Source organism: Melanostigma gelatinosum, assembly GCF_949748355.1.
Source record: "Melanostigma gelatinosum genome assembly, chromosome: 20".
NCBI lineage: Eukaryota > Metazoa > Chordata > Actinopteri > Perciformes > Zoarcidae > Melanostigma > Melanostigma gelatinosum.
The window spans coordinates 1482220-1500264 of NC_136653.1; the positions used below are offsets into that span (position 1 = coordinate 1482220).

The 18045-nt window shown below is 42.3% G+C and overlaps 1 protein-coding gene across 1 annotated transcript in view; it reads right to left on the reverse strand.

Moving 5' to 3' along the window:
- The window catches only part of LOC306794280 (uncharacterized protein), a gene marked incomplete at both ends in the record, with an annotated part of 83969 nt that overhangs the window by 20862 nt on the left and 45062 nt on the right, over positions 1 to 18045 (reverse strand). The window contains 8 exons of the mRNA XM_079292321.1: positions 2900 to 2944; positions 3779 to 3814; positions 4308 to 4379; positions 5676 to 5729; positions 6728 to 6781; positions 11416 to 11469; positions 11566 to 11610; positions 13840 to 13884. Coding sequence (XP_079148447.1) covers positions 2900 to 2944; positions 3779 to 3814; positions 4308 to 4379; positions 5676 to 5729; positions 6728 to 6781; positions 11416 to 11469; positions 11566 to 11610; positions 13840 to 13884 — 405 coding nt within the window. The remainder of the gene's footprint in view (positions 1 to 2899; positions 2945 to 3778; positions 3815 to 4307; positions 4380 to 5675; positions 5730 to 6727; positions 6782 to 11415; positions 11470 to 11565; positions 11611 to 13839; positions 13885 to 18045) is intronic.

An 18045-nucleotide genomic window follows, 5' to 3' on the forward strand; every position in this document is an offset into this window, starting at 1 on the left:
TTAATGCTCATTTCTAACTTTACTTCTTCCCCGGAGTCCTTGTGCTTCCTCTCCTCACAGGTTTCCATGGAGCATGGTTTCATCTGGACCCTGGTCCTTCCTCCTACCATGGCCCTGCTGACTCCAACTGCTAATATCACTTTTATTATTACTCACATTACTATTTCATATTACCGATACCATTAATGCACATTATTGACCTGCTTCTTCACCAGAGTCTCTGTGCTTTCTCGCCTCACAGGTTCCTGTGTATCCGGGTTTACCTGGACCAGGTGTTGCCTCCTGTCGTGGTTGTGTCATACATTGAATGTGCTGTAATTACATTGAATGTGTTGTAATTCACTATCCTGTTCTACACATGACATCATTGCACTTCTGTCCATCCTGGGAGAGGGATCCCTCCTCTATTGCTCTTCCACAGGTTTCTTCCTCTTTCCTCCCCGTTAAAGGGTTTTTTTGGGGAGTTTTTCCTGTTCTGATGTGAGGGTCCCGGGACAAGAGGATGTCAAATGTGTACATATTGTAAAGCCCTCTGAGGCAAATTTGTAATTTGTGATTTTGGGCTATACAAAAATAAATTTAATTGAATTGAATTAATGGTAGCCATGGGTGCCCAGAGGCCTTATATCACTTTGTCGGCCCAGTCCCCACTTCTGTGCCTGTAGTTGCTTTGTCTTTCAAGAAGACACAGTTTTCCCTTCAGTAACCCTCTTCTGTGATTGACTGTCTACACTGGAGGCATGTCAGTATGTGTGTGATTATTTCCTTCCGCGTCATATTCTATGTATATCATTAAAAATGCACAATCAACATGGATGACGCATCCTAGCAATGCTCAGAATCATGAAAAGTTGAATTATTTACATCTTCAGTTCCATCCCAACTGAGCAAACTCAGTCTCAAACAGATGAGATTGTATTGCCAACTAACAAAACATTTGCTTAGCCAAACTGGGTTTGTTACAGAGATCCTGTTTCAATCTGTAATGATCTCCTAACACTGTAATCTGAATGCCACATCACTAAACGGGAAATGGACTTGCATTCATGTCGTCCCTTTCCAGTCTGGCGACCACTCCCAGCTGCACACATGTCAACAGAGGCTGCCATACAAAGGGCCGCCTGCCCGTCAGGATCTAAAATAATTCACATGGCACAGCCTTCAAGAGCAACTTGGGGGCCAGTGTCCTGCCCAAGGACACTCAAACATGCGGACTACAGGAGCTGGGGATTGAACCTAACGAATTGGAGGACGACCCGTTCCCCCACTGAGCCACAGCCCCCCGTAGACAGTCAACGAGGAGGGAAACCAGGAGAACAGAACTCTCCTGAACTGCTGTGTAGGCTCATATTTATTTTACCCAGTAAGTATCAGGAAGTCTGTCTAAAGACAAAAATATGTCATTCCAGCGGTGATACACTTGTGATTCACTGCTGATGCATTTAGCCCTGAGAGTGTGTCACATGGAGGCTGGGCTTCTCTCAACACTGTGGAACTCCAGAGCGTGAACATTAAACGGCACACTGAGAAATGTACTTGTTTTATCTGTCTCAAGTGTCACAGACAAGACTACACAACTCTGTCTCAACATGATGCAATATAGCGCACACACACACACACACTCTGACTGGATGCATTGTCTAAACCCCATCTAGGGACGTGAAGATCGATGCCTCAGTCATCAATACTCGCTCATCAATTCTTTAAATGTTCCTCATTTGGTGTCGTTCCCATTAAAACATGAACATTACAAAGAGTGGCTTGAAAGCTGGATATTGCAGATCATACAGCAATTTATATCATTGTTTGCTGATCACCAATTATTGATGAGGATGAGAATACCAATGTGGATTGAATCCGTTTTGCAATTCTGCTTCTCACACCTCATGAAGCCTAATTTCACCTTGTGAAATTAGGCTTCATGAGGAATATTTCGTTCTCTTTCAGCTCACCTGATCCCTCTCTGCACACCTGTTTTTGATTCTGTCAAAGAAGAAATTCACACCTGCCATTTGTTCCCACATTTAAGGAATAATTCAGAAGAAGATCGAAGGAAAAACACCGTAGCTGGGCTGCAAATAAGTACGTTAACTAAGTCAAACACGCAAACACGTCACAAACTTCACTTCAGGATAACTCGGAAACACGTTAAATGCCTGTAATTCAGCCTTGGTCTGCACTGGATCCTTTTCACTGTTGCCAAGACTGAACCGTGACACTGTGATCCTCACGGTTGTTCTGAGGTTGAGTCTAAGCACCAAAGCGTGGCTTCGCTTTAAGGGCCCTGAGAGTCTGGAACAACTCTCCTAAACAGATTAGCTCCGTCAGTGACCTCCTTGGTGTCCCTGCTGAAAGTTTACTTTTTCAGAATACATTTGATTTGATGTTTTTATATCACTGTTGGAGCTTCCACGCTGTTACATTCTCTCATCTGTATGTTGTCTCTTCTCATTTAGTCAGTTTTAGTCTTGTGTGCTTTCCTGCTCTGTCAGCTATTCGCTTTCACCGTTTTCTATTTAATACTTTATTGCATTTGTGTTTTTATATGCTGTCTGATTTTAATCTTGTAGAATACCTTGTAAAGTCACTTTCAGAGTTTATTATCATATATTAATATCATATATATATAAAGTCTTTATGGTGACTTGGATTAGAGGATTTATGTTATTAAACTACTGACAGACTTTACAACAAATACAACTCCAGCTCTAACCACAATGTAGCTCCTTGTAGGTGATGACTGAAGATGTTCTTCCTCATCCGTGTGCGCTTGTGGGGACATTTGGTCCTCGTAACTTACTGCACACCAGCACACATATTTCAAACCCAGGATCGCTGTTAAACATATTGAAACAAGCTCCGCTGCCACCCAGTGGATGCAGTGTGAGTCTACACTCACAGGTACGCCGGGAGTCCCTGGATCTCCATCTCTGCTTTGCGCCCCCTGCAAAGACATACATCATGATTAAATGTTTTTGTAAGTTTGTTTACATATGTGCTGGTGTGTGTAGAGAGAAAAGGTCATGATTACCACTATCAGCCAATAAGAGAGACCCAGGGAGAATTGGCTACTGGTGACCTTTAACAAAGCTGACGTGTCATCTCTGGTGTGGCTTTTCCTGCAGCACTGTAACACACCGCTCTCCTTCCTCTGCTCCTGAGAGCTCTCACACTGTTTCCATTAGTGCGCGTAAAAAGGAAGCAACTGAATCAGAGTGCTCATCATTTGCGACGGATGCTCTGTTCACAATAGTAAAAGTACAACAGGGAGCCATCTTGTTGTTCCAATGCTAAGGTGTTCATGTGTTCATGCTGGAAGAGGCCCAAGCAAACACCACCACAAAGCAATGATTCCTTTGGGTTTGCTTCTTCCACTCACACTAGCAGGAGACATTGGAGTCTGACATACCATGTATCAACATGACCACAAAGGGCTGATGCCAATCACTGCAACATAACTCCATAACATATGCTCGCAAAAGAAAAAACGATATTGCTTAATCAGCACAACAGTATCAGCCATTAATGACACCAAGCATGTCCTCTGTATCGTTTCTTAGTAGTTTGGTATTTCACCGATGTGCGATGGAGTGCATATATTATATAGAGTCAGTGTCTTAAAATAAGACTGTTTTTGTTATTTTGCATTGATGACACTGGAGAATTATTTGAGGACCATTAAGACCATTATTTAGGGAGATGGAACAATTAAAGAAAATGTAAGTGATCAGTGAAGTGAATAAACATGTGTGACTGTGTGAAGTGTAAGGTGTCCTACCTGGCATCCCTTAGAGCCCGTCTCTCCTCTCTCCCCCTAAAGATACACTGAACATTAGAACATGTCACACTTACAGGAATTTCAGTTTCTGTTTTTTTGACAATGGACAGTGTGACATCCAAATAACAGCAAGCTGTTTGAGGAATCATAAGAGAAGAATAACATCACTTTGTCTGCAACATCCGTACTGTAACTAAACACAGCATGTCAAACAGACTGATCGGGGTCAGGGTGGATGGGATGTATGAGTCTGGAAGTGCTGCTTTTCAAGTGTGAAGGACAACCTTTAGCACCATTAAAATGAATCATGTCATCTCAGCAAGAAATGAATATACATTAACAAGTATGTATCATAGTAAGCTGCCACCATACAGTAAAACATGCAAATGAACCCCTCACAGCCAAAGCTATAAATCATTCATAAAGTGTCGCCTCTGTTGCCAATTGTAGACTTCATTACGTCCAAACAAAAGCATCCTGGTATTTTATGTGAAATGGTCCATGTACGCTAATATGAGTTGACTTTCACCTTGTGACCTTTGAACCCCGACAGCCCAATGGCACCCGGCAGCCCGGGAAAGCCTGACTCCCCTGTTGATCCCTGTAGAGGTGAAAGATTATTGATGTCTTGCATTCAAGAAAATATGGGGATCATATTCTGCTGTATTCCTCAAACTGGCCATTTATTTCACACGAGGTGGAAAACCTTCATCTCTTTGTTCGAAATCCAACAAGGAAGCAGATAAAAGGGAATATAACCCTCGAGTTTCCTGTGTGTGTGTGTGTGTAGGTGACTGTCTATTCAACCCCCTGTGGAAACGTCCCAGGCTGCTGCAGTCAAGGAAAATGTTGTTAGCCAGCACTCAAGGCTGGTAAAAGAAAACTTTTCAAGCTTTCTTTTAGTCGTTTTCAAAAAACTTAAATAACATAGGCTTCGAATGATGGCACCTTTTAAAATAACCAAGGTTACCAAATGAAATAGCACAACAGAGACATCTCAGATTCTTATTTAAAACCACAATGGTTGACTTTCTAACTTCTCACAACATGTCAGTTACTAAACATAAAAGTCTAGCCGTCACTCATCAGCAGGATCTAAAGGGAAATAAGAGTTTCTGGCAGGATGAGAGGAAACAGACGGAGAATGAAGTTGGTTTGGAAAAGAAAAAAGGCCAAAGCTGTCAGCCTGATGGCACCCTGATCCACTGGGGGGGAATTAGTAGTGCCCTCACTAAGCCGACCACCATGCTGAATGTTCAAACGCTGCCAGTGTCAGTGTCGACTAACTGGGACTCGGGGCATGAAGGTGCATGCTTTTGGCAACGCAAGCTTAAGAGAAAGACAACCGTGGCCGAGAGTCAAACTGTACAGCAACATGGGACACAACTAGAGAGAGGAAGAAATGAGCTAAACTGATTCTGGCTCTCAACATGGTGATGGCTGAAGGAGCCAGTGGGGCACGTTCACGTGCACTGAAAGCTGCCTAACTCTGGTCTTTATGCCATTGGTATAAAGACCAGAGTCAGGGGCAACAGCCACATACTGAAACTGTTTCAAACGTCGTATTGTCATTGAGGTGAGGAACCAGCCTGTCTGTACGGAGACCAAGAACCTGCACACCAACTCTATCTACACCACAGCCAGGGAGGCTGCACTGAAGTGCTGGGTGGATGGATACACTGTTGCTCCTCAAGAAATAGTTACAGCACATAACTCAACCCACAGGTTTTTTGGTCGGATTAAACAAATGAGATGAATTCATAGTAATTAGTGTGTTTAGGACGTGTCCATAGATGCATTATTTCACTTTGGACGGAGGATGCAGTGCTGGAGAGCAGTGAAGACGGAGGTGAAAGGGACCAATGTGATGTGGTGGATAATCCGCTGCTCCACTCACCTTCTGGCCTGGTGGACCAACGGGACCAGTGACCCCTAGATCTCCACACTTCCCCTGAATAAAACACACGACACATTTGTCTGACGATACTTCTGTTGATTACACTCGTTCCTAAATCTAATCCGTAACACAAATGGTAGCGCTCTAATTCATCCGTCACAGGTCGGTGAGAGCACATGAGAGTGTAGCTGCAGCACAGCATGCACAAAGAAGTTCTCTTCTGAAGGGGATAATAGATCATAGCATGTGGTGATTCATCACCGTACTCTCAGCCAGGCATGTTGCATGGGCCAATCACACGAGGCATCAGTGGTGGTGACAGCTTTCCTAACTAGAGAAAGTACTGCTGTGTCCATTCAGAGAGGTCCAGAGGGCTCACGTGCACACTTAGAGTTTAATGTTTCAGCTGGTAAAGGTGGAGCTCATTCTAACAACTTTATACACTGTTAGCTTGTAAATTGCCCATCTTATGATGGCTTATCTTTACCTGTACTTGTTATATAAGGTTGTATTTATTGAATATATTTTTTATTGCAAATTCAAATAAGTAGCTAGCAAGTGATTTAATAAATGTAGTGGAGCAAAAAGTACAATATTTGTCTCTGAATTGTAGTGGAGTAGAAGCATAAAGTAGCAGAAATTTGTAATGAATAACGTATAAGTGCCTCAAAATTGTACTTAAGTAAAGTAGCCTACTTGCGTCAATGTACTTAGTTACTTTTCCACCACTGGGAGGTACAATAAAGATACAATACAATACAAGAAGAATTCAGATTTTTCAAGTGTAGCATTGTGTAAAGATTCTGTGTTAAATGTCCTAATGTCCAAATATCAACTGTCCTTGGCAGATTAGCATTTATATCATATTTAGAAACACCAACAATTTGATTTCAAACAAGTTGGCTCCCTCTCAGCAAAACGTAGTTTTCTCTATGGGAACATCAAGAGAACAGGGAGGGAGGTTGCAGCATTAGGAGGGGCTGAGAACAGCCGAGCAGCTGGGGAGCAGCTACATTAGCATAATAACTAATTATAACGTTCAATGTACGGACCTTGGGACCATCTTGGCCGATCTCTCCGGGCGGCCCCCGAGGCCCCTCGGCTCCCTGGATTCCCTGGACGAAGAGAGATATTGAAGGAGACAAGGAGAGGGAGGGGAGGGAAAGGACAAGGGAGGAAGGGCATGAGAGGGGTGGAGAGAATGAGATGAAAGAGACAGACAGTGCTTTGGGCTGAATGTGACGGAGTGCGTGACGGCTTAGTCAAGAGGTACTGAGGGAGAAATGAGATGGCGCAGGTCCACTCACAAACAAACTCATGCACATCCACACTTGCAAGCTTTGAGCGTGCAAACACACGCTAGTTTGCAGATTCAGCAAAGCATTCTGCTGTGTCCAGAGCCCAGCTCTATCTTCCTACGTGCCTTCACCAGAGAAACACACGCAAATACATCCACTGGCCAGTAATCGGATCGACGATGAGGGGAAAACAGGTAACATGAGCCTCTTTTCAATAACAAGCCAAACAATATGGGTACTCATCATCAATGAAATATTATAGCACAATATAAGTGTTGAATACATATCAATCGCCACTCTACATTTAATATCCACAGATATGCGTTACTATAATGTCACGGAGTATTGATTCTCACTCCCAACTCATCCACAAAGGTTGGTCAGTGGCCCTACGTTCAAACTACAACGCTCTAGGCACCACTGTCACTTTTAGACAGGTCAGCGATGGCCAGTGTTAGTCTCCACTCGCTCAAGGCATAATGTGGCTTGATAGACATACATAATATTGCGCTTATGAAACCAAATACAAATGCAGTTAGTTGGTGATGTGCCCCTTGGCCTCTGAAGTAACTCAGCTGCTACAGCGGATAGTAAACTCGTTAGCTGGAAATGCCAACAATCTCAGCGAATGTGAGACAAACAGGCTGCAATCCGTTCCTCTCGCTTTGGCTCTTGTGTTTTGGAGAACTCACAGACTGTACATAAGAAGTGGACGCAGTCATCGTGACGGCACCCATTGGTTTGTGGACTGCTGTTATGAAGCCTCGAGTTTGCCATCTTTGAATACAGCTGTTGCCATGTTGACTTTTTGCAACCAGTGAATGTAAGTTACCATATTTGGATGACGGAGGAGTGATGTAGAGACACCGAATACGTCTCCGGTAGTGCCAGCGACCTGTCAATCACAATCACTCTAAATGGACCATCATGTACTAAATGAACATCATGCTGTATTGAAGAAGACTTGAAACTAGAGATTGAGACATAAACTCATGTTTACAATGTTTACTGAGGTAATAAATCAAGAGAGAAGTAGTCATTTTCTCATATACTTCTATACAACCAGAGGAGTCGCCCCCTGGTGGCCAATAGAAGAATGCAAATTGAAGGCACTTCTGCATTGGCTTCACTCAGCAGAACTCTAATGTTCAACAGGTCTGCTGTTTCAAGTTACGCTTGCGAAGTTACAATTGGACAATCACTGTTTGGGGGAGGAATTGAATGAATGGTCAGTTATGTTGGATTTTGTATTTTTCCAAACGGTCTTATATATTTATCACATCCCTTTATTCAGAGATTTGATTGCAACATATTGATTGATATGTAACTGACATTGGATTGACATGGAGTTCACATCTGGGTTGAATCAGGTGTACATAGACCTCCTTGGTCACATGGTGAATATTACATTATTAAGAGCATTTATCCAGTGTGTGGGAGCCCATTTTATTGATTTTGTTATGATCCAGACACAGTTTCCCAATTTAGAAATTATTTTAAAGCTTAAGGGGTTTGAATGATTTGTGTTGACATTTGCATCTGAACATTTTAAGCCCTTTCAGTTTGTAAAAGTATCGATCCAATACTAAAGTTGATGAGTTGCTGGGGAAACACATTGATAATATAGGCAATTAAAATACACAATTTCAAGCGATAAAGGCATATAATTTCATGTTTATTGATGAATAAGGAGCCAAACCGGGAGTATGCACATTCCAAATGCCACATTTGATTGGTGCTGGTTGGGTCAACTGACAATAACTTTGGCCTCTATGTATAGTCATTGTATATGGTTGCCAAGATATAAGATATAAGGGGTGACTCATCCTATTTCCTCCTCTTCATTGTGTGCGTGCGTGTATAGAGCAGTGCTCTGTTCTACTGACAGGAAAGAGGAGGATGAAGACTAAGAGGGGGAGATTGTGGTTGGGGACCTCTGTGCACTTAGATCTATGCAGCAGGCTACACCAGCTTTTAGCTGTTTGTTTGTTTTATCAAAGCTTTATGTGCCACAGAAAAGTATGAACCAAATGCAGTCTAAAAATAGACCCACATTTGAAATGATCACATCTGTATTCAAGCCATTTATCTTTCATATTTTGGATCAGGATATAGAAAATATACTGAATCATTTTCGGTGTCGTTGGTCCATGGCCGTCCACCGATTCATTTCCTCAATGAGTTCCAGTACAAGCCGTTCCATTCAGTGTTCACTGGACTCTTCGCTCCCTCTATCTGTACTGTCTCACTTTGACCACAAGAGGGCAGTAGAGCTACAAACATACTTTCCAAGGACCGCCATGGAGGTCTGTGTATTCACAATGCTCTGCTGTAATTGCGTCTGTCCCTGTGTAATCTTGTTTACCAGAGGGGGGTGCCCTGATTGTGTGTACAGCCGTAAATCCACACACACTCATCTGACTTTGGCTCTGAATTAACAGCCACTCACCACCTTAATGGCATTGCTAAGTAAATCAAATGGACTCATATGGTGCCTGGGCTGAATTAATGATCTCATTATGAGCTGACTGCAGAGCCGGTAATGTGAATTGTAGTCTAGCAGATACGACTGCAGTGCTCAAAGACCAATGTGAAAACAGGTGGACCCTCTTACTCACTTATAGGTAACAATTTGTCATATGCTTTGAATATGTGGAACCCATGAGGATTAAATGTGGGCCAAGCCACCAGTTTTAGGGAAGTTAATAATTATCCATTTAACCGTTAACCAACAATAACAATTTTGACCAATTAATGCTGGAAAAAAGCTGGAAGGAAAATAACTTGTCCACCTTAAAGATCAGCTTCAGTGCACCTGAGCCGGAGCTGTTGCTAGCTTCAAGGTCATCATGAAGGTCATCATGGTTGCAGGACCTTGGCTTGGGTCTGAAGGAGTTGTAGCCAAATAAACTGTTCACACATTGCACTGCTACGTTTGCAGCTGTAACACTACTGCTGACTTCATACTCGTTGTCATACACTCTCTTTCTTGACCGGGCACTTGCTAATGTTATGCCAGGCATTGCAGCTAAACGAATTGATGGAGTGGAGTATTACTGTGAACGTGGCTGCATGTATCCACCACAATGCATCGTACATTGTGGCTGCTGACTCTCCCGGACGGGTGAACTAGGGACCTAGTTGCCTGTTTTGCATTGCAGCTGGCGGTAAATGATGGATCAAAAACATTTGTGCACCGGAAATTGTTGCAGCTTGCCACTTGAACCACAGCACCCCTGCATGCAAGACACTAATCCCGTGGGTTAACAGTTAAAGCCCACGTGGGCTGACTGTATGGGCCTTTTTCTTGGTTTATTTGACAGGGCAAAATTTGACAACTGCCAATTGGGACAATAGTCAAAAGCCTTTATTTAGTCAACATTTGGTTTGACTTTTTGGCTATTTGTTTCCTGTCTACTCCCAATTTGGAATGCCAAATTACCTGCAGTCCTTGTCATTGCGCACTCTACTATTGGCTGGAAACCTACTGCCTCCCCAATCTCTCTCCAAAAGTTCTGTGTCTTGCTCACATGTCTTTAATATCAAACGAAGAACTATGGAAATGGAGGCAATGGCAAACACTTTCCTCGAAGGTGTTCATTCAGTTGTACACACAGAATGTGTCAGAAGTAGCTGCGTGACATTTTTTTAAGAGAGAGGTTTTAATAAAAGAGAAGTTCAACCGATGCCTGATTTTCACATATTTGCACGCCTGGCCAGTTGCTGTGTTAAGTGGGCATGATTGTCTGTTTAAGAAAGTTACAGAAAACATAGATTAATCATTCAGAAAGGGGGTTTCAGACGCTGGTAGATGAAAGCACTTCATTCGGTCATACTGAGACTATGATGATACCAATGCACTGAGACATCCTTTCGCGCTTACCCCTTCTGTATGAGACCAGCACCAGGCTGTCAAGTTAACTACAATGTAAACCCATCCACATCATCATCTGACAGTCAGAACAACAGACGCAGTATAAAGTGTGCGACTGTGCATGTATGGGTCAAACAAACACAGGACTTTCACCCAGGTGTCCCCTGTGAAACAAGTCATTGGTGACTTATTTTGCCATAGATTTGTCATGTAACTTCCATAAACCTAAAAACTACATAAACCTATGCTGCAAGTTTATTTTGACAGACTGTATGCATACAACGAGCGACAAAGGACACTTAGTCCCGAATAAGTCCCAAACTGACCCAAACGGACACTAGAGGAGTACCTGGAGCGTGGACCACTGACCAAGTGGCGGTATTCTGCAAGCTGGAAGTGAGAATGTGTTGCCCGACAAACTAGCAGAATTCTCCAGTGCAGCAACACAAGATGTGATTCCTGCAGCAATTGTTTTTGCTAAAAACAAATGAGGTGTCATTATTGGGAAACATCACTGAATCATTGCAGCATGATGACAAAAACTGAAGAGTGATGATGTTGTACTAACCAGTGTCCCTTCTATTCCAGGTAGTCCTTGTGGCCCAGGCAAGCCTCCCTCTCCCTAAAACAGCATTCAAGATAAAGAGAAAACAACAACTGTGGAAAGGGCTTCAAGACACCAATGATTCTGACAAGTCATTTTCAGGTCACACTCTACCTGAGGTCCCTTTAGGCCCACTTCGCCAGGAGGTCCCTGGACACCCTGTGGATGACACAGTGATGGGTTTGAAAAGATTACATGATGTCACCTCATGTTTTCAACCCAGTGGATGTATTATATCTTCATTCTTAATAATCTGGACATAAACTTTCAGTTGTAACCATGTGTGGTCATGCCTAAATCCATTTACTGATACTGGATCAGGAAATGGATTGCTGGATATAGCTGGCAGAGCCATATGTCCACTCGCTTGTTCTGGTGCTTTCGACCATATCACGCAGTCTTTATCATCCTGTCTGCTCAGTTGCCTTGGAACTGTAATGTCGATGTTCAAATGTTCCATTATTCTGAGCTCTTTTTCGTCTTTCCATCAATGTGGGCCTTAAAGTTGAGTTTGACAGCTTATCAATACAGATTATTCGTTCCACATTGTAACTCCTGATTCTATGAGTATAGACATAGCACTCTAAGCTGGGGGCTCCTCTGGCTCCTATGCAAACTGAGGAACAGCTGGTTTAAATTGGGAAAAGAAACATTTTAGAAAGAGTACTTCTCCTTCCACAGACAATACCAACAGTAAATAGGCAACTGTTTGCAAACACGCATATCGACTTTAGACGGTGGTAAAAAACAAATGTTATGGTTAGAACTTGTTGTACTGCTCCCAAGTGGCCAGAGTAAGTTTTATTATATATATACTATATATATTATTATATATTTCAATTGTCCAGCCAGCCCAATATGCACGTACTCCATTTCAAGACATGCTTTCGGAGGTTGGACACTTGTGAAACCTGAGGCAACTGATCGTCTGTAGAAGAAGTTAGGTAGACAGAGACACCACGTGGAAGCATACATTGTGTTGCTGTGTGGCACTAGTTTCATTTACTTTTTGTGTGCGTCCTTCACATATCTGGAGAACGAAGTTCCCATGGGTGTGTTTTTGTCAAATTTGGTACAGTTTGGAAACGCGACACATTCAATGTTAAATAACAGAGCGGTAGCGCTCTGTGTAGCAGCGGGGGCGGGGCTTCAGGTTCTCTGCAGACGGTGTCAATCATGTCGACCCCAGCCGGCCTTTACAGGCTGCGGCTCATCGACTGCAGATCACTGTTGCCGCTGCATGTGCTAACGTTACAACTGATCTCAGTCCCTGGATTAAACCAGCTTCGAGAGGACACTGCAAGCAGCACTCAATCTGCGCACACGTCGCTACACTCATATTAATATAATGTTTGCTCAGATATTTTCAGCTTTGCTCATCGTCCTTTATTCGGGGATACTTCTGTGACTACATACATGTCAGAATTGTTTGCTTGTTTGTGTCTACGTTTGTGTGACAATCAAACACCCTGAAAGAACACAGACAGTTTATTAATGCAGCCTCTGTTACAAGGCAACAACAAGTAGTACAGTAAAACTATTTACAATCATAAAACCTGCATTTACAGCGTTTTGTTTCCAGCGTTCCATCTAAACATCAGCTTGATTAGGAAGGGTTTGCTTTTGGATGCAGTGTGGAGTTGCTCTGCACGCAATGCTGCATATTTTTTGCCGGATATTGTGTGAGGGACATGCATTGGAATCTCCTTTTGTCAAACCAATTGCATTACATCTGCTCTCTGAAAATACCTGATAATTGGCCAAGGTCTGCCGTCACTGGCTAGATTTGTTAAGGCCTGAAAACAGAGTTAAGAAAAGGTGCAGAGGTCTAGTTTTCTCTCAGACTAATTGAATTACAATATGCTGAAAGGTCATTATGGAATATTTGCCCAATGACGGCAAACATTAAACTCCCCACTCCGGCTTTAATGGAGCCTGACCGCTCATTGCCCGTGTGCAGACACAAAGGCTGAGGACAGCTTTCTCCATTCTGTGTCCTAGTGTGCACAGTGTATTTGCAGTGTGTGTGGGGGCAGTGAGTTTACTCGTGTAAAAGCACCAATGAATCGGAGCGCTCATGTTTGTCCTTTATGGGAGCATTAAAAGCAGTAGCTTGTTATATGTACAGAATGCTGAGTTAACAGGAAGTATGTTTTGTAAGCTGTCTCTGCATTCATCAGCAGCTGTAACTTTGTGGATTATGCTCTAATAACCGGTATTAATGCATTGATCTTTATCATTTCTCTCTGACTTGTAATTGCTGCGGATTCATCACAGAGTGATGTTTCAACTTCACTATAAAATAACTGAACCCTTCAACAGTTGACAGATATCACATGTATACATTTTAAAATCAGTATTCTGTAATAAAATACAGAATCAACTCACCGGGGCGCCTTGAGCTCCGGCAGCACCACTGACTCCCTTCACTCCCTGAAGACACAACAGACATGTCAGTATGTTTCACCTGACGAGGGGTTTGGTGACGACTTCAACAGGATAGCAAGAGTCTTGTCGAGTAGAGAATATGATTCGAAGAAAAACATATTAAATATGATTCACCTACATGTACTTATATATGCATACTTGTACTGTGTACACTCACATGTATTTATTATTTAGATTTATACCACCGTGTATCATATCTATGCCATCATTACTTCTATTTACACTCTGCACACAACGGCCTACTGTAACATGTTCATACGTTATATATATATTTTAGTCCATTTATTACACACTTTTCATGCTGTTAATGCTGTATATGTCTCAGCATATTCTCATTTTTATATATACCACTATACATATAAACATTACTCTGCAATGTATTGCTTCCTGCACTACTGCTTAACTGCATTTTGTTGTGCAATAACAGTAAAGTTATTGTTATTGAACAAAGTAAAAAAAACTAAAAATGTAATTTTGAATCAGGTTATTTTGCATTTGAAATCCATGCAACAATTTTCTCCAGGCATGTTTTTGACCTGGCATTGGTTGCATGACAAAATTCTGAAGTTCCTCCAATTGTGTAAATGTTGAATGGACTGTACTTGTGTGGCGCTTTTCTAGTCTTTCCGACCACTCAAAGCACTTTCACACTCCATGCCGTCAGTCACACACTGATGGCTGGGGCTAAGTGACACCTGCCCATCAGATTCTATCACATTTACACATCTATCGCATTTTGGGGTTAAGTGTCTTGCTCAAGGACACATCGGCATGCGACTAGCGGAGCCGGGGATGAATTGCTCAACAAAGACTGACACATTTTTAAATGAAAACTGAACAATGAAGTTGTCCTTTCTATTGCTAAAAGCAGAGTACACTATGCAAACATACAGAGTGGGATTGCAGTGGTTTAGATTCATGCACATTAATGTGCTACTTTTGCTTGTCTGTAAAACTTTCCTCTTGTATCAAGTTACCCACAGGGGAAAGTGGTTAATCCGTGCTACTTGCATTTTAGGGAATTGTTTGAATATGGCGTGTTGTGAGTTTATCAGTGGGAGTGATACTGACGCACAAACACCAGGCGAATTCTGTGGTGTGGAGATCTTGCAAGGCGGGAGCTCGTTAAAACAGAAATGAATAGCAGCAAACAAACCCATTTTTAGCCACAACACAGCATGCAAATAAAGTTTTAACCATCCTCAACACTCCAAAACCACTTCTTAGTTTCCCTCTCAAATAGGGATACAGTGGGACTCAAGCTGTATGTGAACATGTTCCAATGTGTACCATGCTCACACACCGCCACTGACAATGACCATGTAAAACAAGCGGTAAAATATATTCTGGTACTGCAAGCCATTTATTTGTTAAGTCACATGCATATATCAAACTTGGTGTTGTAGTGTCCCAACATACACACCACTTCTCCCTTTCTCTGGCTTTCGTGGCATCAAAGATCGTCATAAAAACCATCTTTAGTTGACAACATTTTTCAGCCATCAATCAAAGGAGTCTGTAACATTGGTGAAACCAGCAAGAGTATGCCAGATTTTCAAATGATCCAAACCAAAAACCCAATCCAGTGTGCAAACTCTTGTCAACTTGCAGCACGAGCTCCAAAAGTGGCTAAATCTACTGAGAATTTTGCCAAGTCAGCAACACTGACAGCCCGTCCCTTCAGGCCTCCCTCCAATGTCGTTCCCCATAAATTATCAAAATGAACTTAAACAATGAACATAGCTATTGTTACACAGCTCTCAAGCTAGCACCTTGTGGAAGACTCCATTGAAGCGCATTGAGTGCACAGCACAGGTAGACAGGTAGGCCATTCAATAGTTACAGGCTTATTACAGTCATACCAGATTGTTTCTTTCTTTTGAAAGCATTTGATTTACTGATTGCTGAGAAAAAAACTGAACGGATAAAGTCTTTTCTACTACCGGTACTCTACTTTGTCTGTGGCCTAACCTCCAAGCCACTGGTTCATTCCGAAGGCATATGTCTTTTATAAATGAATCGTAAATATATACTTTTACGAAAGAAAAATATTCATAATTTACCCCCCAAAAAATGGACAATGTAGTTTTTAGCAAACGTTACTCCAACAGGAAAAAACAGTGCATTTGTTGGGGACAATTTTCAAAGGTGGGTTACTACTCATTTTGGGCTTCGGAGAATATCTGTGGCAGCAGGATGGTTTATGTGTATGTTCATGGTACCCATTGAAACAGTGTGGGTCAATAACACAGAGGAAGGACATTTATCAGGCTCTGGATACACACACACAATGCTTGTTAGTAGGATACATTATTGCTGTTTAAGACGGCACATGGGATTTGTTGACTAAGAAAAATATAGAATATAATCAGACTCATCCTAACAGAGCATACCATAAACCCTAATATCCACACTTCAATTCCGGTCTGGGGTCTGTTACATGCCATACCACAGTTTTGGTGCCTGAACAATCACAGATAGATGTCAAAAAACCATCAAGAAAGTTATTAAACTAAATTCTAAAACTCAGAGGCAAACAGTGATGGGCAGCGATGATGAGTGTAATGTGGCTGTACCTCTTACTGAACACCTCATTGTGTGGCTTAGTAAAACAAAGTACAGTGATGTAAATGATGTGCTATTAGACCCATACAACATGACCATCAGATCTTCAAAATGTCAAGAAATGTGAATTGAAATATGTATGTATATTCAGATATGAAACTCTGCATGTCCCACACAGCAGTACGTTTCTCCTGAGGGAAACTCTCCACAGAACTTCTAGATTGGGAGAGCTTCATGACGGAGAGAGCCTTGTGTTGTTACACCCTCTAACAAGGCAACCTATAATCTATGATAATGTCTGTTAATTGGTTCATCTAAAACAAAATCCGGTGAGGTGATTGCAGTCAACTGGCTCTTGCCGTTCACCCCTTTGGACCAGCTCTCGTTGAACATGGTCTAACTATAGTCCTGGTTCAGGTCTCTGCAGGGCTTTAAGTACCATGAGGCAGTTTTTTGAATTCACTCTCTGCAGACAGACATTACCAGACCCCCCAGCATATATTTTAAGTGCAGAGCTCTGCATGTTGGCAGTGAGGAAACAACTGAATTAGCTCTCCACTGTGTCGGTTTTCTTTTGACGTGTCTCGCCGCACTATACGCGCATGAACCCATAAGAGCAACAGACCTCATAATTACACAGCCAAGACGCCCACCACGGCCCAATAAATGACAAGATGACAGACATTTTTGGATGACTAGAACAAGCGAAAATAGACAAGAGCACAGAGACCAGACTAACCTGTGAGCAGACCATGCTGCTACTTCACTGTGCCACATACTGTTAAAGGCTGAAGAGACTGACTGCTAGACGTCTGAGATTTACTACACTTGAATGAATCCTGGTTGGGGATCTAAAAGAAAAGTCAATAAAAGACAGACAGTTAGCAGAACAATACAACAACAAAAGTCCATGTCTGACTAGATCCTTTTAAAAAACGGGATCAAACTAAACTGTGTCTGCCGCTCAGTTGCTGCCTCAAGTGAGGGAGTTCAAGTGTGTCAGATGCTTGTTCACGATTGAGAGTCGGAAGAGGAGATCGATAGGCCAATGTGTCAATGTTAGCAGAAATAGTGCAGACAGAAAGGAAACAAGAAGACAGAGAGAGAAACGATCCAGCTGATGTAGTTTGGGTATCTAAATCTTTGGTTTCAAACCTTTTGTTGCTGACAATGCACTGTGTCTAATCAGCATGTGACAAAGACCCTCTCCATTGCACACATTTGTGGACTGTCCAGACAATAAGAGACTCACACACTGAGTTGAATGTTTATTGTAAGGTTCTGATATGGTCTCAGGAGTAATTATTGAAGGTCAGGCCTGTAGACAAACATATTATTAGTTTGCTTATCTGTAACTTAAATGATTGAATATATGAATAGTGCTGTCTAGTGATGTTATGAGATGTGCCGACGCTTCGAAGCGTGTGTCGAGTAATGGAGGGGGCGTTTCCTTGAAGCGCGTATCGAGGCTTGCTTCATTTAGGGGAGGAGCCAAAAATGATGACGTCCGAAGCCTCGCTGCCCGGCTGTACCACGTGACTGCTTCGGAGTTTGCCGAGAGGTTTGACAGCAATATAAACC